This window comes from Lagenorhynchus albirostris, chromosome 8 (assembly GCF_949774975.1).
Source record: "Lagenorhynchus albirostris chromosome 8, mLagAlb1.1, whole genome shotgun sequence".
Classification (NCBI taxonomy): domain Eukaryota; kingdom Metazoa; phylum Chordata; class Mammalia; order Artiodactyla; family Delphinidae; genus Lagenorhynchus; species Lagenorhynchus albirostris.
This window is the reverse complement of record NC_083102.1, coordinates 74,907,123-74,933,078: the sequence shown is the minus strand read 5'-3', so window position 1 is coordinate 74,933,078 and position 25,956 is coordinate 74,907,123. Positions and strand designations below refer to the sequence as shown.

The 25,956-nt window shown below is 37.4% G+C and overlaps 1 protein-coding gene across 1 annotated transcript; it reads right to left on the bottom strand.

Moving 5' to 3' along the window:
- Positions 1-9,749: 9,749 nt before the first annotated feature.
- Positions 9,750-24,741, bottom strand: NUP42 (nucleoporin 42). Its single transcript, XM_060157151.1, has 7 exons — positions 24,512-24,741; positions 21,879-22,107; positions 20,424-20,518; positions 15,581-15,657; positions 14,741-14,827; positions 11,693-11,777; positions 9,750-11,048 (listed from the first exon to the last, which is right to left on the bottom strand). The coding sequence occupies exons 1-7, from the start codon at positions 24,621-24,623 to the stop codon at positions 10,471-10,473; spliced, it is 1,263 nt and encodes a 420-aa protein (XP_060013134.1). The 5' UTR covers positions 24,624-24,741; the 3' UTR covers positions 9,750-10,470.
- Positions 24,742-25,956: the final 1,215 nt, after the last annotated feature.

Genomic DNA, 25,956 nt, shown 5'->3' with positions numbered 1-25,956 from the left:
GTGATAAAAAAATATCAGTGGCAGAGAATTCCTCTATTTCTCCACTTCAATGCTGACAGGACTAAATGCTGTTTACATTATAAATGACCAAGGAAATAAGACTAGACTTCCAGTTGGTTGATAACATATGGTTGAGAAAAGAGCCTCAAGGTTATCATATTGATTCTAGATTATCTTCCTTGCCTGGTGTAAGTAGAGAGACAAACACATATTCTTACCCAAATAAGTGAATCAAATGTAGTTTCCATTTTGCTCCACAAATATTTGAATGTGTACCTTTAACATTTCATTAGCAGCAAAAATAACATGGTCTACATCCACAGTCAGTTGTTCTTTAGAGTAGTTTTACTCCTTGTACTTCAGTACTTGAATGAATGGAATCTTCAGAGTGGAATATTTAATTCAAGACTTGGAAACAATTTGACAAACTAGTTGATTCATAGTGATCACTTCAGAAATCTAAAAGCTACTCGATAATACAAAATTGAGGGTGGGAAAGAAGGCATTCCTTTTTTTGTTTTTCTAAATTAAACCTTTAAAAATTTGTAAGCTTATTTCAAGTACATGGAAAAGTACAGAAAAAATATAATGAATAATTATGTACTCATCACCCACTCTATAAAATTTTACTATTGTCATATTAAGTTTAAATTTTTTAAAAGTCACAGATATAAAGCCCCCTGTATATGCCTCCTAAATCTCATTCTTTTTTTTCCTCACCCTGAACAAGCTCTATTCTGAATTTGGTGCTTATTATTCTCATGCTGTTATTCCTTTACTATGTTTATAAATTCATAAGCAATATATAATATTGTTTTGTGCTTTGCACTTTCAGTGGTATGTTATACAAATCATTCTGCACCTGTGCTTTCTTGGCTGTTTATACATGTAACTCAAGTTGTTGTACAGATGTATCCTATTATACCAAAGTGTATCTGTTATCATGGGCATGGACTTCTGGTTTTTTCCAATGTTTTGCTACTACAAGCAATTCTATTTAAAGTTTTATACATGTCTCCTTTTCCCACATGCAGTAGTTTCTCATATATTCATGTGCATATAATCATCTGGTGAGTCTTGTTAAAATGCAGACTCTGATTTGGTAGGTTTGGGATGGGGCCTGAGATTCTGCATAGTTTCCAGATGGTGTTGATGTTGCTGGTCCTAGGACCACGCTTTGAGGAGCAAGGGCCTTGCAGAGGAGTAAAACTTCTAGGTTGTAGAGGATGATCATCTTCAAAGTTACTAGATCTTGCCAAATGGCTCTCTCGAGTGCTTGCACCAATCCACACTCCTATCAGCAGCTCACCAGAGTCTCCACAATGTTACATCTTCATTAATACTGTTATTGTAAGACTTTGATTTTTGCCCATTTGATGGGCATGAAGTGGTATTTTGTTATATTAATTTACCTTTGATGAGTATTATTGAAGTCAGACCCCATTGAGTTTCTTCTTCTGCAATAATTTTTTTTTTTTTTTGCGGTACGTGGGCCTCTCACTATTGTGGCCTCTCCTGTTGCGCAGCACAGGCTCTGGACTCGCAGGCTCAGAGGCCATGGCTCATGGGCCCAGCCGCTTTGCGGCATGTGGGATCTTCCCGGACCGGGGCATGAACCCGTGTCCCCTGCATCGGCAGGCGGACTCTCAACCACTGCGCCACCAGGGAAGCCCTGCAATAATTTTTAACATAAACTAATGTTTTGGGTAAAGAAGATGCCTTCATTCATCTGTTTCATACTTTAAAGCATCCTTGTGCAGCCATGGCCAACATTAAGTCTTGAGACTTTCAGGCTAGAAGAAGGAGGAGCTGCTGAAACAGATGGATGATGTGAAAGTGGAGCTGTCCCAGCTGCATGTCTCCAAAGTGACAGGCAGTGCAGCTTCCAAACTCTATAAGATTCGAGTTGTTTGAAAATCTATTGTCTGTGTTCTCACTGCCATTAACCAGACTCAGAAAGAGAACCTCAGGAAATTCTACAAGGGCAAGAAGTACAAACCCCTGGAACTGCAGCCCAGGAAAATATGTACTATGCACTGCCAGCTCAACAAGCGTGAGGAGAACCTGAAGACCAAGCAGCAGCAATGGAAGTAATGGTTGTGACCACCACCGAAGTACACGGTCGAGACCTGAGCATTGTGGTGTCAACAGAAAACAAACTGGCTAGGAAGAAAAAAAGGAAATACTGAAGGGAGTCCTTCAAGTTAAAGCAGAAGGATGATAAAGAGCAACAAAAACCATACAAAAATATAAAACTCCTTGGTAAAGGTAAACATATAGATAAATTTAGAATTATGTAGTATTGTAAGGTAAGTGCATAAATCACTTTTAAATCTGGTACAGATTTAAGAAAACAAAAGCAAGCATAAAAAGTAATTATAAATTTATGTTAATAAATATGCAATGTTACAAGAGATAATTTATGTCTCAATAACATAAAGTGGGTGAGGCAGAACTGTAAAGGAGCAGAGTTTTTATATGTGATTAAAGTTGTTTTCAGTTTAAAACATATTATTATAACTTTAAAATATTTTATGTAATTACAGTGATAACCACAGAGAAATTATAGAATATACACAAAGGGAAATGAGAAGGGAATCAAAATATGTCACTACCAAAAAAATCAGCAAAACGCAAAATAAGGCAGCAGGATGGAGAGAGGGACAAAAAGTTTATAAGATACAGAAAACAAAATGGCAATATAAGTCCTTTCCTGCCTATAATTAATTTATATGTAAATCGATTAAATGTACCAATTAAAAGACACATTGGTTGAATGGATAAAAAACAAGAACCAACTAATATGCTGCCTACAGAGACATGCTATAGGTCTAAAGACACACATAGGCTAAAAGCGAAAGGATGGAAAAAATATTCCATGCAAACAGGAACCTAAAGAGAGCAGAGGTGGCCATACTTAGATAAAATAGACTTTAATACCAAAGCTATCATATGAGACAAAGAAGGACATTGCATGATGATAACAGGGTCAATTCACCAGGAAGATATAACAGTTATAATATACATGCACCTAACATTAGAACTCCCTAATATATGAAGCAAACATTGACAGAACTGAAGGGAGAAAAAGACAGCAACACAATAATAGTAGGATACTTCAATATTCCACTTTCAGTTATGGATAGAACAGCCAAACAGAAGATCAATAAGAAAACAGAGGACTTAACACTATAGAATAATTGAACGAAACATATACAGAACACTTCACCCAACAATAGCAGAATACACATTCTTCTCAAGTGCACATGGACATTCTCCAAAGTAGTCCATATGTTAGGTCACAAAACAAGTCTTAGCAAATTTAAGAAGACTGAAATCATACAAAGTATCTCTGGCCACAATGGAATGAAATTAGAAATCCACAGCAGAAGGAAAAAACACAAGTATGTGGAAATTAAACAACATACTCTTAAACAACAAATGGATCAAAGAATAAATCACAAGTGAATTTAGAAAACACTTAGAGACAAATGAAAAATACAACATACCAAAACTTATGGGATGCAGCAAAAGCAGTGATAACAGGGAACTTTATAGAGATAAACACTTGCATTAAAAAGAAGAAAGATCTCAAATCAATAATCTAATTTTATACCTTGAAGAAATAGGAAAAGAACAAACTAAACATAAATTTAGCAGAAGGAAAGAAACAATAAAGATTAAAGGAGAGGTAAATGAAATAAAGAATAGAAAAACAATAGAAAAAAATCAATAAATCCAAGAGTTGGTATTATCAATAAAACCAATAAAACCAACTGAATGTTTGTGTCCCCTCACCTAAATTCATATGTTGAAGCCCTGATCACCAAAGTGATGGTATTTGGAGGTGGGGCCTTTGAGAGATAATTAGGTTTAAATTAGGTCATGAGGGTGGGAGCCTCAATGATGGGACTAGTGCCCTCGTAAGAAGAGGGAGAGAGAAATCTATTTCTTCATGCACATGCATGACAAAAGGCCACCTTAGTACCCACGAAGAAGGCAGCTATCTGCAAGCTAGGAAAAGGGTTCTCACCGGAACCTGACTATGCTGGCACCCTGACATGGACTTTCAGGCTCCAACACTGTGAGAAATAAAGATCTGTTTTTTAAGCTATCCATTCTATGATGTTTTATTTTGGCAGCCCAAGCAGGCTAAGCCATGGTCTTTTAAAAAGATCATCAAAATCGACAAACCCTTATCTAGATTAGCTAAGAAAAAGAGCTAGAAGATTCAAATAACTAAAATTAGAATTGAAAGAGTAGATAGTGGGCTTCCCTGATGGCGCAGTGGTTGGGAGTCCGCCTGCCGATGCAGGGGACGCGCGTTCCTGCCCCGGTCCAGGAAGATCCCACATGCCGCGGAGCGGCTGTGCCCGTGAGCCATGGCCGCTGAGCCTGTGCGTCCAGAGTCTGTGCTCCGCAACGGGAGAGGCCACAACAGTGAGAGGCCCGCGTACCGCAAAAAAAAAAAAAAAAAAAAAAAAACACTCAACAAACTGGGAAAAGAAGGAAACTACCTCAACATGATAAAAGCCATATATGAAAAGGCCACAACTAACATCATATTCAACCACGAAAGACTGAGTTTTTCCTTTAAGGTCAGAAACAAGGCGAAGTGGAGCGACTAAGCCCGTGCGCCACAATTACTGAGCCTGTGCTCTACAGCCTGCGAGCCACAACTACTGAGCTGACGTGCCACAACTACTGAAGCCTGCATGCCTAGAGCCTGTGCTCCGCAACAAGAGAAGCCACTACAATGAGAAGCCTGCGCACTGCAATGAAGAGTAGCCCCCGCTCACTGCAACTAGAGAAAGCCCATGCGCAGCAATGAAGACACAACGCGGCCAAAAATTAAAATTAAGTAAATGAATTTTAAGAAAAGCAATTAGGATTAAAAGTGTCCATTAAAAAAAAAAAGAAACAAGGTAAAGATGCCCCCTCTCTCCACTTGTATTCAACTTAGTACCGAGTGTCCTAGCCAGAGCAATTAGAAAAGAAAAAGAAATAAAAGGCACCCAATTCCGAAAGGAAGAAGTAAAATGATCTCTGTTCACAGATTCCATGATCGTATATGTAGAAAACCCTAAAGACTTCATGCACACACACAAAAGAACCCTGTTACAATTAATAAGTAATTTCAGCAAAGTAGCAGGACACAAAATCAACATACAAAAATCAGGTGTATTTCTATACACTAATAATGGCTAATGTGAAAAGAAAATTAAGAAAACAATCACATTTACTATGGCATCAAAATGGATAAAATACATAGGGATAAGCTTAACCAAGGAGGTGAAAGACTTGTACACTGAAAACTATAAAACATTGCTAAAAGAAATCAAAGAAGACACAAATAAATGGAGACATCCTGTGCTTATGGTTTGGGAGACTTAATATTGGTAAAATGTGCATATTACATAAAGCGATGTTAAGATTCAATGCAATTCATATAAAAAACCCAATGTCATTTTTTTGCAGAAGTAGAAAAAAAATCCTAAAACTCATACGAAATTTCAAGGTACCCTGAATAGCCAAAATAATCTTGAAAAAGATCAAAGTTGGAGGCCTCACATTTCCTTATTCCAAAACCAGCTACAGTGCAACACCAACTGAGACAGTCTGGTACTGGCATAAAGGCAGATATACAGACCCATGAAACAGAGACTAGAGCCTATAAATAAACCCTTGCCTATATAGCCAAATAATTTTTGGCAAAGATGTCAAAACTACAAAATAGGGAAAGATAGTCTTTTCAACAAATGGTACTAGGAAATCTGTATATTTACAGGCAAAAGAATGAAGTTGGACACTTACCTTATACCATGGACCAAAATTAAAATAGGTTAAAGACCTAAATGTATAAAACCACTAGTGGAAAACAGGAGAAAAGCTTCAGGACATTGGATTTGGCAACGATTTCTTGAATGTGATACCAAAAACACAGACAATAGAAGCAAAAATAGACAAATGGGACTATATCAAACTTCAAAACTTATGTGTGTCAAAGGAAACAATCCACAGAGTGAAAAGGCAATCTGTGGAATGGGTGAAAATATTTGCAAATCATATATATGATAAAGGGTTAACATTCAGAATACATAGGGAATTTCTAAAACTCAACAAGAAAACAAATAACCCTATTAAAAATGGGCAAAGGAGTTCAATAGATAGATAGTGCTCCAAAGAAGATATACAAATGGCCAACAAGCATATGAAAAGATACTCAACAGCACTAATCATAAGAGAAATGCAAATCAAAATCACGAGATATCACCTCACAGCTATTAGGAAGGCCACTGTCAAAACAAGAAACTAAGTGTTGGGGTGGATGTGGAGAAACTGAAACGCTGCTGCTGGGAATGTAAAATGGTGTAACTCCTATGAAGGGCAGTGTAAAGGTTTCTCAAAAAACTAAACACAGAGCTGCCATATGATCCAGCAAACCCACTTCTGGGTATATATCCAAAAGAATTCAAAGCAGGATCTTTAAGAGATGTTCATTAAAACATTATTTACAGTAGCCAAGAGGTAGAAGCAACCCAAATTCCATTAACAGCTGAATGGATAATCGAAATGTGGTTCATACAATACATACAATGGAATATTCTGCAAACTTAAAAAAAGAAGAAGATTCGATCACAGTCTACAAGGATGAGCCTCAAGGACGTTATGCTAAGTGAAATAAGCCAGCATAAAAGGACAATTACTGTATGAGTCTACTCATATGAGGTATCTAAAGTAGTCAAATCATAGAAACAGAAAGTAGAAATGTGATTGCCAAGTGCTGGAGAAAGGAGGGAGGGAGAATGAATGTTTAGTGGGTAAACAGTTTCAGGTTGGCAAGATGAAATAGTTCCAGAGATCTGTTGTACAACAATGTGAACGTAGCTTAATGCCGCTGAACTTAAAAATGTTTAAGATGGTAAATTTAATGTTTTATTTTAACCACAATAAAAAAACCAAACAAATCTGAGCTATTATTAATTTTAGGCTTTTTCCTCCCATGAATATACACTTTCCCCCAAAACTGGACCATACTGTACATGTTGTTTTATAACAGGTTTTGCCCATTGACTACAGAGTGAAAACTTTCCAAGTTTATTCCCTATTCCTCTAGGTCATTTAGAAAGGCTGTTTAGTATTCCAATATGTGAACCTACCACATTAACCAATTTCCTGTTGTTGGACACTGGATTGAATTATTTTACTCTTATGAACAATACTATGTAGCTAAATCATGTTATGCCTTTTAAATAGTTTTAATATCAGCTTCTCTCTCTCCTTCTAGTCAGCTCTCAGCTGTTACACTTCTCCCCTTCTAATCTGTGATCAGATAATCAACCTAGTTAAATCAGTTTACTTGTAATAAAACCTTATATACGATTCTGTCCCTTGCTCTGAGTCCGAGGTAAAAGGGACAGCTGTTGTAGAAGCTGTGAAGGGAGGCTGTTTATGCTTATTTTGGGTCTACTTTCAGTTCGACCAGCTCTGCTAGAATCGGTTCTTGCCTCACTGAATAAATCCAGACGGTGAAAAAAAAAAAAAAATCCAGATGGTGGCACTTGCTGTCGTGCCTTGTGGTTGCCTTTTCCCTTCCACTCTCTTAGGGTCTTGAAACTCAATCTACCTTTATGCCTGGCCACCACCTCAGTGTTACCTGTTTCTGATTTTCTGAAGCCCTGCTGCCCCTTAGGGCCTGTCTAGGAGTTCCTGGCCTCCTTGGACTCCTGATACCAGTATGCATGCATACTGCTGACTTCTACTTTGTGGACTTCTTTGCTTCAGTTTCTCACACTTTTAAGGAACTCATAGCACCTATTTGTACTTTTTGACAAGTGCACTATCTGACAACTTTGGATCTCATTTGTGTGTGTGTGTGTGTGTGTGAGAGAGAGCACAGAAAATAGACTTCCAACAATTACAACTCCCAAATTGCATATTACTAAGTAGCCTAAATGTAGTTGGATAGGCTAGTTTCCCAAACTTGCCTGAAGGATCTCATGGGTCACTTGGTAAAAAAAAAACACATTCCCAAGCCTAGCCCAATGGATATATTATTTAATCAGTACCCCAGGTGATCCTTACAGTCAGGCAGATTTAGAAACACTGGGCCCTTAATCTGCATCCTCAGAGCTTCCAGGACATTGGGAAGTTCAATTGGGACCCAAGGGAGCCTGGTAAGCCTGTAACCAACCTAATGGTAGCACAGGGTTCATTCCATCAGGATAGGACAACTCTAGGAGTCAACTGTGTTGAAAAAAACATTGGAAAGTCTTTAGAGCTTACGACCAAAGCAGGAACTTAGGGTCTATTTATCACTTCTATACCAAGGATGGTTTCAAACATACACCCCCTTGAGTAGATTTTATTCTAAATGCTGGGGTTCCACAACTGTTAGTTTGAGTCATACAGTTCTTCAAAAAGTGTTAACAGAGAAACTGGATCCCATGAGGATTAAACCCTTTGCATATATGCTAAAATCACGTGGAGTGCATATCTTTTAATAGTCTTTACTTTCACTTAAAAAAATGACTTCAATGCCAGATCTGTGTCAGGAAACTGTTCTCACAGTGCTAGCTGTGTAATTTTTGAGGCTTGAGAAAGGAACACAGAACTCTGACACATATGCTTCAACTCATGACAGGTCTCTGGGTATTTGGATCAACCATATGTAAGATATACAAGATATTACTCCCTCAATCTGAGGACACAGGGAGATCCAAACATGTCTGAGAATTCTAATAGAAACTCTAGAAACAGCTGGTGAATCCTCACCGCTCTACATAAACTATTTGGGGGAAGCAGGGAGAAGATTACTGAAAATTTTAATTTCCTTGTTGGAAATTTCCAAATTTATTATAATAAACATATTTTATAAAAAAGTGTTTTAAGAAATATACCACAAAGGAATAAGAGCATACCATAATAATGTAAATGGAGGCGGAAGAAAGCAGCCTAGATTTGTTCAAAAACTTTTTTCCAGTTATAAGTCCCTTCTCTGTTACTTAAAAAAAAATTCTAGAGAAGATGCATCTTGAATAAAGAGTTATTCGTTAGTTTAAAAAAAATGCTTTTCGGGCTTCCCTGGTGGCACAGTGGTTAAGAATCTGCCTGCCAATGCAAGGGACACAGGTTCGAGCCCTGGTCTAGGAGGATCCCGCATGCCGCGGAGCAACTCAGCCCGTGTGCCACAACTACTGAGCCTGAGCTCTAGAGCCCACAAGCCACAACTACTGAGCCCCCATGCCACAGCTACTGAAGCCTGAGCCTGAGCTCTAGAGCCCACAAGCCACAACTACTGAGCCCCCATGCCACAGCTACTGAAGCCTGCACGCCTAGATCCCGTGCTCTGCAACAAGAGAAGCCACGGCAATGAGAAGCCCGTGTACCGCAACGAAGACCCAACACAGCCAAAAACAAATAAATAAATAAGTAAATAAATTTATATTAAAAAAAATGCTTTTCAAAAATGCAGCTAGAAAAACTAGCTTGATCATAAGTATCATTAAACTTGCCAATAATGTTGCTGTTTATAGTTGAAAAAAGCTTCCTAGTCCTTTTTTAATTTTCCTGATTTTCTTTCAATTAAAAAAACAAAGTAATGCATGTACATGGTAAAATATTCAAACAGTTCAAAATGGTATATAAAGTATTTCTCCTAACTCAGACACCAATTCTTTTCCCAGAGGTAATCATTGTTAGCAAGTTTCTTAAATATTCTTCCAGAAATGTTTTATGCAACTACAAAGGATATTTATATACTATTTATTCACAGGAGATCATAATTTCTACTCCTCTTACAATCCATCCACTTGATGGGATAATGTGAGGAAAAAATAGAATTACATAAAAATTAGGCCAAGATAAAAATTAGCCCAGAATTGTTGAAGAAAACTCAAATGGTCCATGAGAGAGCCAAAACTGAGGAGGAAAAAATATGAGGGGAAAATGCTTCTTAGGTCTTAAAAAGTTTTCACCCTTTAAAAATTGTTATTTCTCTCTTTAAGAGAATCTTCTTTAACATGAAGTTTAAAGTCATGCTACTGATGTTTATTTGGTAAGTAGGCTAAACATTTAAGCATTTTTTCTCTGCTGGTTCTAGAAATTATCTCCTTCCTTTTAAAAAAAAATGTTTAAATGTAAAATTTTAAATGGTAAGAGAGTAAAGTGATGTAGAATAAGAAAAGTACTTTATTCACTGCACCCTGACAGTTTTTTCAGTTCCATTCATAATTATAGCAAAAAAAAAAAAAAAAAAATCCGTTGCTGAGTTTTTGTTGTTTTACTTAAATAGTTACACTCAAGAAAATGCTAAATATAAAAACTCCTATTATTGAAAGTTTATACTTCTTATAAATATATACGTATATATATAATATATATGTATGTATATATATATATCTGCCCTTTCATATGAACCACTCAAAACAATTTTAAAAGCTGTTCTTTTCTGTATTTAAAATTACTCGTTTAAATATTTAGAAGTTCCACAGGAGGTGGCTTTAATGGAATTTTTCCCAGAGTAAATTTCTTGGATTGAAATTGTTCCTGTTCTTCTGCTGTTAGTTGATCCCTGGGTGTGAATAATACATTATCTGTTGTGGTGCTGCCATTTGAGAATGAGAGAGAGGTGGATATGCTGCTGTTTCCAAAGGTGTCACTGGATGACTTGGAAAAAGCAGTGTGAGACTGTGAGCCTGGACTACCAAAACCAGCTGAAGAACTGCTGCTTCCAAAGGCTGGGGCCTCTGGAGCTCCAACAGGTCCTGCTGCCGTAGAAGCTGGAAATCCTGAAAATCCGGATGATCCAAAACCAGAAGCTGCAGGGCTTTTAAATGAAAATGAAGCAGCAGATGTGATCTGGGGTTTCCCAAGTCCAAAAGCTGGAGTAGAAGCAGTGATGGCAGAACTGGCGGAGGGTACAGCTCCAAATGCTGGGGTACTCCCAAACACAGAAGGGCTTCCAGAAGGGGCAGTAGCAAATCCAGAGCTTGGTTTAAAACTAAAATTCTGAGCACTAATGCTGTTGTTGTTATTCACTGGAAAACCTACAAAAACCAGAAAAAGAAAAAAAGAAGCTATTAATCAGAAAATGTAGCTATATTACTACTCCCCACCCGCCCTTTTTTTTCTTATTTCTGCCATATTTAGATGATAATTAACTTATTGGAAGGAAGAAGAGAAAAGTAAAAATGAGAAACTAGGACAAACCCACTAAACCCTGTTGTCTTGTCTTTCTGCTACATTATCTCATTTGCACCATAATTTACACTCAAGGAGGCAGCTCTTGAGAAACCTCAGGGATTAGGGAGTAAACCTTCACTTCACCTGTCCCCTCATCTCATCGGAACTGTCATTTGAGGACAATACTATGCTGTTATATACAGGGACAACAAAGTCCTCAAAGGTGCTGCTACCCTAACTATGTATTACTATGGAAGTCTTGAAAAACCATTCCTAAAATATACTTCTAAAGCCTGAGCCATAGGGTCTTTCAAAGACCATGCCCATTCTGAATCCCATTTCACAAATGCTTGATGAGCCAAATTCTTTGAAGCTCTATTATGGAAGGTGGTAGAGTTTGCAAGAGTGACTTAAAATGGCACTAAACAAAACTTCAGGCTTTATATTTGAAACCTATAAAATCCTATTTTTTTGAATCAGCGAAGTCCTTCATTACTTTGTCACTTACCTGGTGACCCAAACGTTACTGATGGCCTACTGCCAAATCCAAATGCAGGTGCTGCTTGATTTACTCCACCCTTTATATCAGAGAGCTATTAAAAAAAAGGTAGGCAAGTGAGTAATTCTCAAGTACCTTTTCTATACACTTTATAGCCAAATTCAATTTTTAAAATGTGCACTTAAAAACGTCTTCATTTTGTTTAATATAGAAAAATGCCTACAAGTGAATGTTCATAGAAAAAAATGGGCCAACCTCAATGAGTTCGAAGTGATTGTGCGGCTGATGAATTATGAATGATTTTAATTTTACTTATGCTTTTAAAACACTTTCTAAATTTCTCCAATGAACACATATTAAAATCAGGAAAATACTTTTTAATTCTAGATTTTAGTTTCTACTGGTTGATCTGCATTTATCAAAAAACCTAGATATTAGGTAAAGGACCTTTAGAGGCTACTCAGTCTACTTACTCAAATGCTTGAACTGAAGTTAATTCGCAATTACATTATTAAAAGCTTACCACTAAAATCTATTAATCTATTCCCTGAAAATATTTTATGCTCTTGCTATTTTCTGCTCTAGAAATGTCTTTCGTCTCTGCTTACTGAAATCTTAATCTCCTTTTCAAGGAACTGTTCACTTAATCCTTACCTCTAAGAAGTCTTCCCTCATCAACCTAAGCACATAAGATTTCTCTCATTTTAAAACCCTATTGGCATTTTTTCTTTAAAAACAAAATCAACTTTACTGAGGTACAGTTTACATAAAATAAAATGCGTCCATTAAAACAATCTATCTGTATCTTGATGAGTTTTGACAAACTTATAACCACAACTACAATCAAGATTTAGAATATTTCCATCACCCATAAAAGTTCCCTTGTGTCCCTTTCCAGTCAACACTCTCCCAAGCTCTGGCCCCAGGGAACCATTCACCTACTTTCTATTACTAGAGATGAGGTTTGTCTTTTCTAGAGTGTCATATAAATGGAATCATATAGTATGTACTTTTTCTTTTTTTCGTCTAGCTTCTCTCCCTCAGTCATTAACAGGTATGTGGATAAACAAATTATATCCATATAATAGATTAAAGGAATAAAGAATAAACCACTTGGCAGGGACTTCCCTGGTGGTCCAGTGGTTAAGAATCGCCTTCCAATGCAGGGGACGTGGGTTTGATCCCTGGTTGGGGAACTAAGATCCCACATGCCGCGAGGCACCTAACCCTGCACGCCGCAACTACTGAGCACGCGGGCAACAACTAGAGAGAAGCCTGCGCCTTGCAATGAGGAGCCTGAGCAATGATGAGCCTGGGTGCCGTAGTGGAGGATCCCGCATGCTGCGATGAAGATCCCGCTAACCGCAGCTAAGACCCGACACAGCCAAAAATAAAATAAATAAATAAATATTTTAAAAAAACCAATCACTTGGCATGAAGAATTGACACGTGGTAAGCCAGTTGTAGGTAGGCTGTCCAAGATTCTCACCTACAGAAGGGCCCCTAGGAAGGTGGCAAAGGACATGGAACTTCCAACCTTAAAGGAAGCTCTGTAGTTTTCTGGACTCAGTTATCCCTTCTACATCAGCAATGGTGATGGCGGGCCATCTCTCATCTAGAGAAAAAATACTTCCGAGGAGTCCTACTGAATTCAAATGGCATTACAACAACTGAAAGGTAGAAGAAATTAGCTTGCACAAGAGTCTAGTCATTTGCGGGGGGTGTGAGGAATTGGGACATTGGGGTTGACACATATACACTATTGACACCATGCATAAAATAGACAACTAATGAGAACATACTGTATAGCACAGAAAACTCTACTTAATGCACTGTGGTGACCTAAATGGTAAGGAAATCCAAAAAAGAGGGGATAGATGTATATGTACAGCTGATTCATTTTGCTGTACAGTAGAAACTAACATAACATTGTAAAGCAACTATACTCCAATAAAAATTAATTAAACAAAAATAAAATGCAATGCCCCCCCAAAAAAGAGTCTAGTCATTTAGAAGCACATATTTAAAAAAAGAGTAGGGGGACTTCTCTGGTGGTGCAGTGGCTGAGAATCCGCCTGCCAATGCAGGGGACATGGGTTCGACCGCTGGTCCGGGAAGATCCCACATGCCGCAGAGCAACTAAGCCTGTGTGCCACAACTACTAAGCCTGCGCTCTAGAGCCCGTGAGCCACAACTACTGAGCCCGCGCGCCACAACTACTAAAGCCCATGTGCCTAGAGCCCGTGCTCCACAACAAGAGAAGCCACTGCAATGAGACGTCCGCGCACTGCAACGAAGAGTAGCCCCCTCTCGCCACAACTAGAGAAAGCCCACACGCAGCAAAGAAGACCCAACACAACCAAAAATAAATAAATAAATTTAAAGAAAAAAAAAGAAAGGAGTCGGGACTTTCAAACAGTCATTCACTAACTTTAGACAGCTACTACTCTCATAGCCTTTTTCAGAAAGTACAAAGAAAAACCACCTCGTAGACTGGAAATATCAAATTCTAAATGTAAATATCTTATTTAAAAATAATATTCTTAGGAACTTCTTATGGGGGTAGCAAAATAAACTATTGACAGAGATAATGAATATGCTGCAGTAGGATCATGTATCTTTGGGGACAAGTGGGCATGTATCTCCTAAAGGCATTTCTGTATAAGACAAGGAACATATGGTCCTTCAGTCACAAAAGTATACATTAGTCTAAATATGCATGCATATTTTTCAAAGCAATTTCTTTTTAAATGCTGATAACCTGGCATACTTGAATTTATGTAATATTTTCCAATGTTTAAAACTAGTACCACCAAAGTTATACACCTTATCCTAAAAATAGTTTTAGAAAAGCATAATTATCTGTGCTTTTCTGACTAAGGAACAGAGACAAAACAATTCCAGGACCGTGACTCTAAATGATAATATAGTTCTTGAGAATGTGTGTATCACAATTCTTGACAGAGAATTTTAGCTTTGCTTTCCAAATCCAAAGTGAAATTCTGCAAAAAAGCAATAGATAAGACGTTTCCCTGTAGAAAATTCTCCAATACTCACCAAAGCTATTGTAGTTGATGTATTTAGACTTTTCAGTTCATTTACCCGGTTCCTCCACTGATTTATTAACTGTTGGATGGAATGTAGCTGGAGAGAAGACAGAAAAATGATGAGTCAATATTGAGTGTTTAAGATAATCTCTCCAACAACTTCATGTTTGTATTTCCAAAGTCACAATAAATTTATAAAACATTTTTACAACACATAACTTGTAAAATTTGCATTGACCTACCCCTACTTGCTAAAGATACTCCAGCTGTAGACCCCCTTCCCTGTTCTCCAACTCCTTGTATCACCTAGTTAAAATCACAAGTACCTGGCAGTACAGAGACAAACATGTGCACTAGTTGAAACACATGATATTGACTGTAGACAATAGAAAAAGACATGATTTATGTCATTTCCTTTAGGCACTGAACTTATTCAAGCCCAGCTTTTCAATTTTTTGATATTTGATATATGAGAATGTTAATCTATATACAACACTGCATTTTATTTAAGTTTGTTTTTCTAGCATTCATTGTGGTGTCTGCACCTAAGACATACTCCATAGATGTTTGCCAAATAATGAAAGGTATGATTTCTGGGACTGATTGCTGGATAACCCGTAATAAAAATAATGACATTCCTAGTTACTACAGTCAAAGTATATTATCACCATTTTAGATAACCAACCAATTTCAAAGAAATTCTAAATTTTAATTTAGAATATAAAAATAGCCTTGTTCTGGAAAAAAATTATAGACCTCATCCACTTTGCCAACACAGAAGCAAGCCACTACAGAGAAGACAATAATTAACAGCTAATCGGTTAGGTAGATGAATAGGAAACAAACTTACATAACTCTGTAAGTTATTGCTGGTTAAGAAGTTATGGTATTCAAGTCTCAACTCCTCTGGTGAAATATCTGTAAAACCTGAAGTGAGGAATCAATTGGAATCTTTAAATACCAATACTTTTGATAGTAGAGTAAAATAAGAGGTACTAGACAGGAAAATATGCTAATCTTGATCATTAGAAAAATTTCATAATCATAAGGAAAAAATTCAAAGCCTATACTCTATTTAATAAAGTATAAAATTAGAATAAAATATAGTTGTTATCTGATCTTTGAAGGGGAAAAATTTTCTAAAGATAAATGGAGTGGAAGGAATAATAAACAAAAGAAACAAGAAAGAATTGACTACATATACATTCATACTTCTAAAAAAAATATTCTGTAAGTCAGAAACTACAATAGCAAAATTGAAAGGCAAACAGTAAACTGGGAAAACCATAATTGCAACATATATGACAGGATAAGAGCTAACATCAATGTATAAATAGCTATTACAAATCAGTAAGAAAAATAAGTTAGTATGGGCAAAGATAATGAACAGGCAATTCACAAAACAATTCAAATAGCCAGTAAATAAATGAAATTAAAAAGTTCACGCCAAAAAAAAAAGTTCAATTTAAAAATACAACTTAAATAGAGATACAATGCTTTATTTATCAGACTGACAAAAATTAATAATGAATAATTGTTATTAAGGATGTGGTGAAATGGACATTCTCCTAAGTTGCCATTATGGAAATCAAAAAGGTAAACTTTTCTGGGAGGAAAATTGTCAATAAATGTCAAATGCCTTAAAAATGCTCATACCTTTTGATCTTAGAATTTCTAGGATTTAACCTCAGGAAATAATTAAATATATAAACAAAGGGTGTTACATAAAAAGATGTTCATTCTAGTATTTTTAGTAATGGAGACACTGAAAACAAAGCAGAATACAACACTAGGTTATGATTCCTAATTATACATATAAATAAGAAATATGTGTGCACATGTTTTGAAAGAAATACACTAAAATGTTACAGTTGTAATCTCTGAGATTAGTTGATCTTTATTCACATATTTCTGTATTTTCCAAGTTTTCTATGGCAACAGCTGTAACTTTCATAATTAGGAAAACTTTTTAAGAAAGGGAGAAGAAGTTCAGGATATTTTTCTACAGAGAATTATTTATAACCAGACACCATTAACTCCAAAGACCCTTAACTCAGAATAAAGAAAAGACTAAACATTCAAATCAGAATCCTGGAGCTCTCTAACAACTTGTCTTTACCACCTTTATTAACTGCTCAGGCCACAAAACCTAGAATCACTTTGCATTTCTCTCTTTCCCCATATCTAATTAATAAGCCTCTTGCCAGTACTAGCTCCAAAACAGAACACGAATTTTGACCTATTCTGTCTCCACTGCTAGTAACTCTCGGTCATCAGCAGTTGTCTCCTAACTCATTGGACTGCCGCTATTTTGCCCCCCAACATACCATTTCTTTTCATACAACAGTCTAAGTGAGCTTTTTAAAAATTAATTAATTAATTAATTTTAATTATTTATTTTTTGCTGCATTGAGTCTTTGTTGCTTGTGTGCGGGCTTTCTCAAGTTGCAGTGAGCAGGGGTTACTCTTGCTGCTGTGCGCAGGCTTCTCAGTGTGGTGGCTTCTCTTGTTGCGGAGCACAGGCTCTAGGCGCACGGGCTTCATTAGCTGTGGCACACGGGCTCAGCAGTTGTGGCTCGCGGGCTCTAGAGCGCTGGCTCAGTAGTTGTGGCACATGGGCTTAGTTGCTCCGCGGCATGTGGGATCTTCCCGGACCAGGGCTCAAACCCATGTCCCCTGCGTTGGCAGGCGGAGTCTTAACCACTGTGCCACCAGGGAAGTCCCTAAGTGAGCTTTTTCTAATCAGATCATATCCCTCCTCCTGCTCAAAGCTCTTTCTGGCTTCCTAGTGCAATTAGGCCCAATATAATCTGGCCCCTGGCTGCCTCTCTCTGGCCTTATGTCATATTACTCTTTCTCTTATTTACTCTCCTCTGGCAAATTCAGGCCTTGCTAGACGAAATACATGGCAACCTTGTTTCCACAAGGGCCTCTGCACTAGCTATTGTACTGTAAGCAACATTTTCCCCCAAATCTTCCCATAAGTGACATCTTCTCTTCATTCAGGACTCAGCTCCAATACTGCTTCCTAAGAATAGATAACCACTCTCTGTGAAGAAACACTATCCCTCTGGCTACTTTCTCCTCCTTCCATCTGTTACTCATCTGAACCATGAAGACAGAAAATGATTTGAGTGACTATTTCCTCAATTCTTTCAAGGGTGGTACAAATGTAGTATCATTCTAGCTGCACAGGAAAAATTAATTCATTATAATGGATGCCTACAGACAGTGATTCTCCAACTTTCTGGTTTCAGGACCCATTCACATTCTTAAAAATAAATAAGGATGGCAGACCTTTTGCTTACATGGGTTACATAAATCAATATTTACCATATCTGAAATGAAAACTGAAAAATTGTACAAAATATTAATTCACTTAAAAATAAGAAATATATCAACATAAATGAAAAAACTATTTTCCAAAACAAAAAATAAAAATTTACTGACATTGTCTTATGTTTGTAAATCTCTTTAATGTATGGCTTCATAGAAGACTGTTGGATTATTATATCTGCTTCTGCTGTTCAATCTGCTTCAACCTGTTTCAGTATATTGCCTGGTTCAAGTATATGAAGAAAAACTGTTCTCACACAGATGTGTAGCTGGAAAAGGATGACTTTAATGGCCTTTTCAGATAATTGTGGATATCCTTCTTGACACTATACCAAAACTTGACAGACAGTAGTTTCTTAAAGGTTAGCTATAATGTGGACTCAAATCATATTAATGAAATCATATTAATAAACCAAAACTATTAATTGTTTTATCTTGCACTTAGAAAGGATTTTTCAAACATGCATAATTTTGTAATGTCACACATTGGTCATCTGGAAAATATTGGTTCACTGAGTTATCCAGAACCTCCAAATGTTGGCACATGTCATCTTACAATACCAAAAAATTTGTTAATGTTACTTTGTGTGTGCTTCCCATTTTGTCACATAGAATATTTAAAAGGTGTACACTTAAGGGTCAATATTTAATAAACTTAATAATTTTTACCTCTTCATCAAGGACATTCTTAAGTGAAAATGGCATTAAAATTTTTTTTATTGACTATTATAATCTGCTAGTACAGTTTGTTGCCTGTGCCTCATCAAAGCTTTTGTACGAACAGTGCAAATGTCAACACAGTGAAAATGGCAATTAATGTCTTAGTATTATTATGAAAATATTTCTAAACTTGTACAGCCCCTAAAAGGATTTTAGCAATAGGGTTGCCAGATTTAGGCAAAAAAAAGAGGATGCTCAGTTAAATTTGAATATTTGACAAACAACAAATACTTTAAAAGTACAATTATGTCCCGGGAATTCCCTGGTGATCCAGTGGTTAGGACTTGGCGCTTTCACTGCCGTGGGCCCGGGTTCAATCCCTGGTCTGGGAGCTAAGATCCCACAAGCTGCACGGCGCAGCCAAAAAAAAAGTATAAGTATGTTCTAAATACTATATGGGATATTCATATACTAAAAATACTGTTTATCTGAAATTTAAATTTAACTGGATGTCCCATATTTTATCTTACAACCCTGCTTATGGATCTACATTTCACACTGAGAACCACTGCTCTAGGGCATTAGGCATTATGTTCAATTCTGAACTTTTTAAAAAAGGCTTAACACTTATTTTCTTTACAGAAAAATCACTATCTAAAATTATCTTATTTATTTGTATTACTTATTGCCTCCATCCCTCAAGAACATAAACTTCATAAGGGATGGATCCTATCTATCTTACTCATTGCTATATCTCTAGCACCTAGAATGAGGCCTGGCACAAAAGAAATTCAATAAGTATTTGTTGAATGATTAAGTAAATAAACAACTAAGGAGTGGTGTGACACAAATGCTCACAGAGAATGAGCAGATAGAGCAGAGACAGACAGAAATCCCAGAGTTCTGAGAGACTGAAAGGGCTCTCATCTTCTAGGCACTTGCTGTTCAACTTAATAGGGCCCAGGACCACCCAGAGGAGGCTTATAAAACTGTGGTGGTCTAACGCAAGAGGGAGGGGATATGGGGATATATGTATGCATACAGCTGATTCACTTTGTTATACAGCAGAAACTAACACACCATTGTAAAGCAATTATACTCCAATAAAGATGTCAAAAAAACAAAACAAAAACAACTGTGGTGGTCTAGCTTTCAGCCCAAAAAGGGCGATGGACAAAAGAAAATGGGAAGGAAAGGAGTATTCTAAAGAAATGCTATCTCTGTAGCCCAGCTAAGGCTCCTTACCTTCAAATATTACCCCCAGAATAGATCTCAACATGCTTTATGAAAAATAACTATCCTTAGAAAAAAAGATAGGGGAGAAAGAGAACAGAATCAGGCAGCCAAAGCCTTGGCATAACAGGACTCTTCTATTCACTGCAGGCAGCTAAAGGGTTCTGAAGTTGTATCGACAGGAAACCAAGGAAGCAGAGCCTCTTCTTGGGCTTACAGAATTGGAAAGGTGGTGGTTCCTGATTCTACTAATTTTCCCAAGGGATCTATATATCTTGAACTATATCTTCCAACCTCAATCTCTGAATTATGAAGTTCTGCTAGAATACTCGGATACTTTAAACAATGTCCAAACTCTCCTAACTGTAGCTAAGTTTGTGGTCGATTTCTTTATTTGACATAGTCTTGGTTTTAGAAAATAATAGTTGTAAAACACATTTTAAAAACACATAATTTCTAGTTACCTGAAATATTAGGTTTCTTTTTCACTGGTGAATAAACAGAAAACATCCACTGCCCTGATGATTCCCAAACCTCCATATCTTTTACAATTCCTTCCCTGAAAAAAAAAAAAGGGCGAAAGATCTTTTTCTACTGATTGTTAAAATTTACCATTTATAATTTTCAATGATTGAAATTTTAAATTGTACTAAATATATAATTTTAGATTTTTCCGTTATATTTTCTGAGGAGTGTTCTTTAAAGGAGAAGCTTATAGAAATATGAGCTACATTTCATGATTATAAATAATATCAAAGAAGTTCATAATTTTGGTTTTCCAATACACTGAACCATTAACTGATACATTTACTGAGAACTCAACTATCATACCATACATATCTTAAAGAACTGAAATATAATAAAATACACAATACTAAGTTTAATCTTTCTTTGTTCATTATTAACATCAATGATCATTTAACTGGGAAAGAAAGAACCAGTAAGTAATAAAGAACCATAAAATATTTAAGTGGTTAGGATTTCAGAGATCATTTTGTCTAATTCTCACATTTTGCAAAAAGGGTACAGACCCATGTCCGTGGTTAACTTGTTGGCAAAGTCATGGATATATCTGGGTCTAAATTAAATATTTTCCCCTTATCCAGAATAGCAGAATTAATCAAATAAGAATAACTGATAATAAAATAATAATAAAATTTAGGATTTTTATGATGGCAACATCAAATATAGGAAGGAGGGTTTCTTTTTCCTTTTTTAATTTTTTTAATTTGGTTTTTTACTTTATTTAATTTATTATATATGGTACATGGTTCAAAATGTTTACAACTAGTCTAATTTAGTTACGGGATGTAAAAGACTAATGAGTATATTTAAGTTCTGTCCTAACTGCTGGGGGCTTGACGGAACAGTTATACACAGCCAGGCACTGTTTTGGCACCAATCATAAATTCTACTATGAATGTTCTCAATAAATGGTAAGAAATCTACTCCACAATAATGAAGGAAATCAAATGAAATGTTTACATGGGCTTACTGAAGTAAAAGTTTTAGAAAGAAGAATACGAGATGCTATAAGTGACCTCCAAGATCACAAGTTGCTTTAAATCACCTCATACTTTGTAAAGAACTCGTAATTTAATATAAGCAGGACTACATTAGAAAGATATTCACAGTACGGTGTTATCAATAGAAAAGTGGAAAAAGCATAATTATCCCCAAGAACTCATTGTATCGATAAAGAAGAATGACATTTTTAAGTGAAATAAAGTCTAGTATGATACCTGCAAAATAGTAGTTATCTCTGATCATGGATTTTTTTCTGCTTTTTGCTTATTCTGATTTTTTAATAATTTAATAAAGTAATAATAACATTACCTCTTTTTTAAGGAAAGTACTGTAGGTACTTTTGAAAAAAAATAAGCAAATGGGAAGGAATTTTTCTGAAGGCTTTCACTTACAGAAGTTTCTTATCATCTTTCTGCCCATCAGAGCTAGGTGAAGCAAATGGGTTCTGAGACCATCCAAACCCCCTGTTCCTGCTAGCTGACGCTCCAGAATCAAAAGGAGCAAAAGATGGCTTTTCTTGATCTTTGCTGCCCCCCCATGGTGTGGATTTGGAGAAACTGGATGGCTGGATAACACTAGAATATCTCTGGCTGGTGGTATTCCATCCTCGTCTGTTACTACCTGAAATAAACAACAAAATAAACAATTTTACTAGCAACTCATTTTTAAAATCTCTTAAAATTTCATTGTAGTTTGTTTTATTATATGTGCAGACATTATGTAAAGATTCAACAAGCACTACATTTCCACTCATTTTTTTTTGCGCTACGCGGGCCTCTCACTGCTGCGGCCTCTCCCGTTGTGGAGCACAGGCTCTGGACGCGCAGGCTCAGCGGCCATGGCTCACGGGCCCAGCCGCTCCGCGGCATGTGGGATCTTCCCGGACCGGGGCACGAATCCGTGTCCCCTGCATCGGCAGGCGGATTCTCAACCACTGCGCCACCAGGGAAGCCCTCCACTCATTTTAAATTACAAAACTTTTCACTTTCAATTTATATAGGTAAGTGTAGTATCAACAAATCACATAATGGTCTAAGTTAACAAGATTGAGAAGATTGTAAATCCACAGAAAAATAATGATATATTACTAAATTCAGCAGACCTAAGTTTATTAGGTAAACAACTGTTCGATAATGGAGTGGATAGAAGGCATGTACCGAAATCATAAGCTCCTTCATGATAAAAAGATGTGTCTGTATCATTCTTTGCTCCCCAACTGGGCCCTATATATTAGTAAAATCTGAAAAACAGACAATGTATTGAGAAGTGTATTGAATATAAAAGATTAGAGTCTACCTTCTGTCCTTGAATAGATGGGTAAATCTATTTGACTCAGTATTCTCTCTGAGAAAACAACACCAACCCACCTACCTTCCACAGGGAGATTATAGAGGTAATTTACATATGAATAAAGTGTACTGAGTTCCTCTATTATGAGCAGATTTCTAGTATTCTATAATTATCAAAATGAGCCAACATTTTTATCCTCTCTGTCTCTATATTTTACAAAATTTTTTCACTTCTACTGGCTCAATTATTCATCACTTCTTAGTTGGGGTCAAGATAATTCACCTTGTTTCTGACTGAATTAGGAGATATGCCATTAAATATGTATATTAAAAACTCGAGCGATGGGAGATACACTCCTTTATGAAAATTCACCTCCCAATTCTAAAACTGCTTAACGAAACCTAAGAGGAAAGGGGGCAGATTGCTAGACCAGATCCCTCAAGTATGGGTTAATGATATTTTATTTTCCTAGAGTTTCAAATCCTTTGCGGGGACGACACAACTGAAGAAATTCATTCCATCTTTTGCATACAGCTTTTGGTCTTCATACTTACTAATTCCATAAGCATTTATTTGTTTCTGGGCATTAAATACACTGTTTACTTGACTAGTTTTATCTCCACTTTTAAAATCCATTAACATTTATCCATTCAACATTTATTCTCTAATTACTGCATTTAGAGTGAGTCTCAACAGAATGTCATATTACGTTTTGTTGTTCCTGGAAATACTCGCACATTTATCAGATCCTGAGTCTTAATTTTTGGTTTGGAATATTTCACTAGACCAATTTGTGGGTGATGCAAAAAGACTGCCCCCAAGAAGAGGAATGAGACGTGAAACCACAATGTAACACAAGGTTTAAGGGTCAGATGAATAGCCCTAAAGGAGGAAAGAGAAGGGAGAGGTGGTCAGCATCTTGTGGTAACTTTAAGGACTAAGTTTCAGTCCTAAGGAAACCTAACGATTCATCTGACCTCTAAAACCTTGCATTGTACTATGGTTTCATTTCGGACCCCTCCTCTCCTTGAAGACAGTCAATCCTTCTGCATCATCCACAATTGGTTTAGTGAAATATTCCAAAAGCTTCGACAATGACTTAGGCCAGGAAGCAGGTCAACGTAGTCCTGCACCCCCTTCCCTCATAGCCCAGAGTTCTTAACTGAGCATCCCACTCTCGATTTTACCCCAAATTTTATGAGCATGTGCATTTATCTGAGGTTAATGGCTCTGTAGCTTTTATTAGATCTTCAAAGGAGTTTCCCAAAGTTAAGAATCCTGACTTTGACCCCAGTTGCTAGCCTCTCCCTAGAAAAAACGTTTAGAAAAAATTATATTCAAGGCATCAAGGGGCAAAAGCAAGTACGCAGAAAGGTAGTAAAGTAGTAAAGAAAGGAGGCGTCTGGGTCGACCTATGCCAATTCTGCGAACCACTGCCGCCCAGAGACAAGCTTAAGTTCTGACACGTATTCCTGTTTTTCATTAGTAAACAGGACCAAGCCCATGCCTCCAACCGCTCAACAAAAGCCAACCGAGCTCCTAATAAATGAATAAAAAAGCCGGTGGGCGGGGCGGGCGAGGGGACGACGCGGGCACGTCCGCGTCACCTGACTGGTGCGCCTCGGCGCTGTGCCCAACGGCTGGGCCCACGAGGGACGGCCGTTCGTCGCCGGCTCGGCCCCACGCCAGGCCTTCCCCAGCTCGGCTAGGGGCGAAGGATGGAGGAGAACGTCACCTGAGAACTGCTGCTGCCGTCCTTCGCCCGCACCCCCGGCGCCGGGATGTTCGTTCCAGCACCGATTTCCGAAGCGACACCGGCCTTGAAGGAAGAACTGACAAATGGTCATGGCGACTGCATCGCGGACGGAACTGTTTTCAGTCGACACCCTCAGCTAGCAGAGCCCAAAACAGCCGGAGGTCGCGGCTCCGCTACTGTGACGTCATCTTCTCGCGCCTGGGAAAGGCCCTTTATCTCTTGTCCCGTCCCCACTGCGAAGAGAGGCGTGACTTTACCCAATAGGATTTGAGAAAAGTGGGACCGCCCTCCACGCACTGAGCGTGGCCTGGGAAGGCAGGATGATTGAAAGGTTACGTGGAGAAAGGCGTCGAAGACCGTGGTGCAGCATCTCGTTCATCAGGGGAGGCTTGAGGTCCAAAATGAGAGGAAAGAAAGTTGGTCGGGCAAACCCATAACTTCAGCAAGGCCCTGAGAGGAGGATCAGCTGTGGTTTGAGAGGCCGAGTCGTATTTTTCATTTGTAACTGCTGAGAAAGTAAAAATCTGCCCAGCCATTCATCAGGATGGGTAACAGTATAAGATAAAGCCAGTTGTAACGTTTACAGGAAAGTTTCTTTTAAGGACAAACTGCAACTAAAAAGTATAACAACCCGCGTCTTTGGATACATTCTTACACGGAGAAACCTTGTTCTTTAAAGTCCATGTAAACGTTGCTATTTGAAATTTTATCAGTAAGAATGAAACATTCCACTTTTGCCTGGAGGATCTAAGACACTTTGACACAGAGAAGCAGCTTCTATTTCTAATCAGGTGCAGAGCTGCAGACAAAGGGTTCCTGAAAAGAATATTACTTATTCTCTTAACTTTGTGGTTTCCAAGGGAACATGATCCTACACCCACTTCTCACTCCAGATGTGATGTTGATGCCTCTTTACACCGCTCTGCTTTGCTTTGAGGCTATCAAAACTGTTTCATTTAGATTTTATCTTAACTCCACCTTTCCCACAAATCCTACATCTACCTTTTCCATTGTGTGGTGAGACACCCTACAGTTCCTCTACTGTGCAGTCTCCTTGGTTACAATGCGTCAATAAATCTGACTTTGTTGGCTTACAGGTTCGTCCCCGGTGGTTTAAGATGACTAGCCATTGTTCTTGCTCATATACTTTGTTTGGATTTTGATGACAGCAGAATCTACAGGAGCACTGGGAATAACTGGTGCAACCTAGTTTATTATTTTTTTAAATCAGTTTAATTCATTTGTTTTGAAAAAAATTTATGGAGGAGTTACATGTATATATAGTACAAAGATCTTTTTCCTGAACCATTTGAGACTGTATTGCAGACCTCATGCCCCAACACCCAATTATTTATTGTATTTCCTACAGACAAGGACATTCTACTTAACCACAATATAATCACCAAAATCAGGACATTAATATT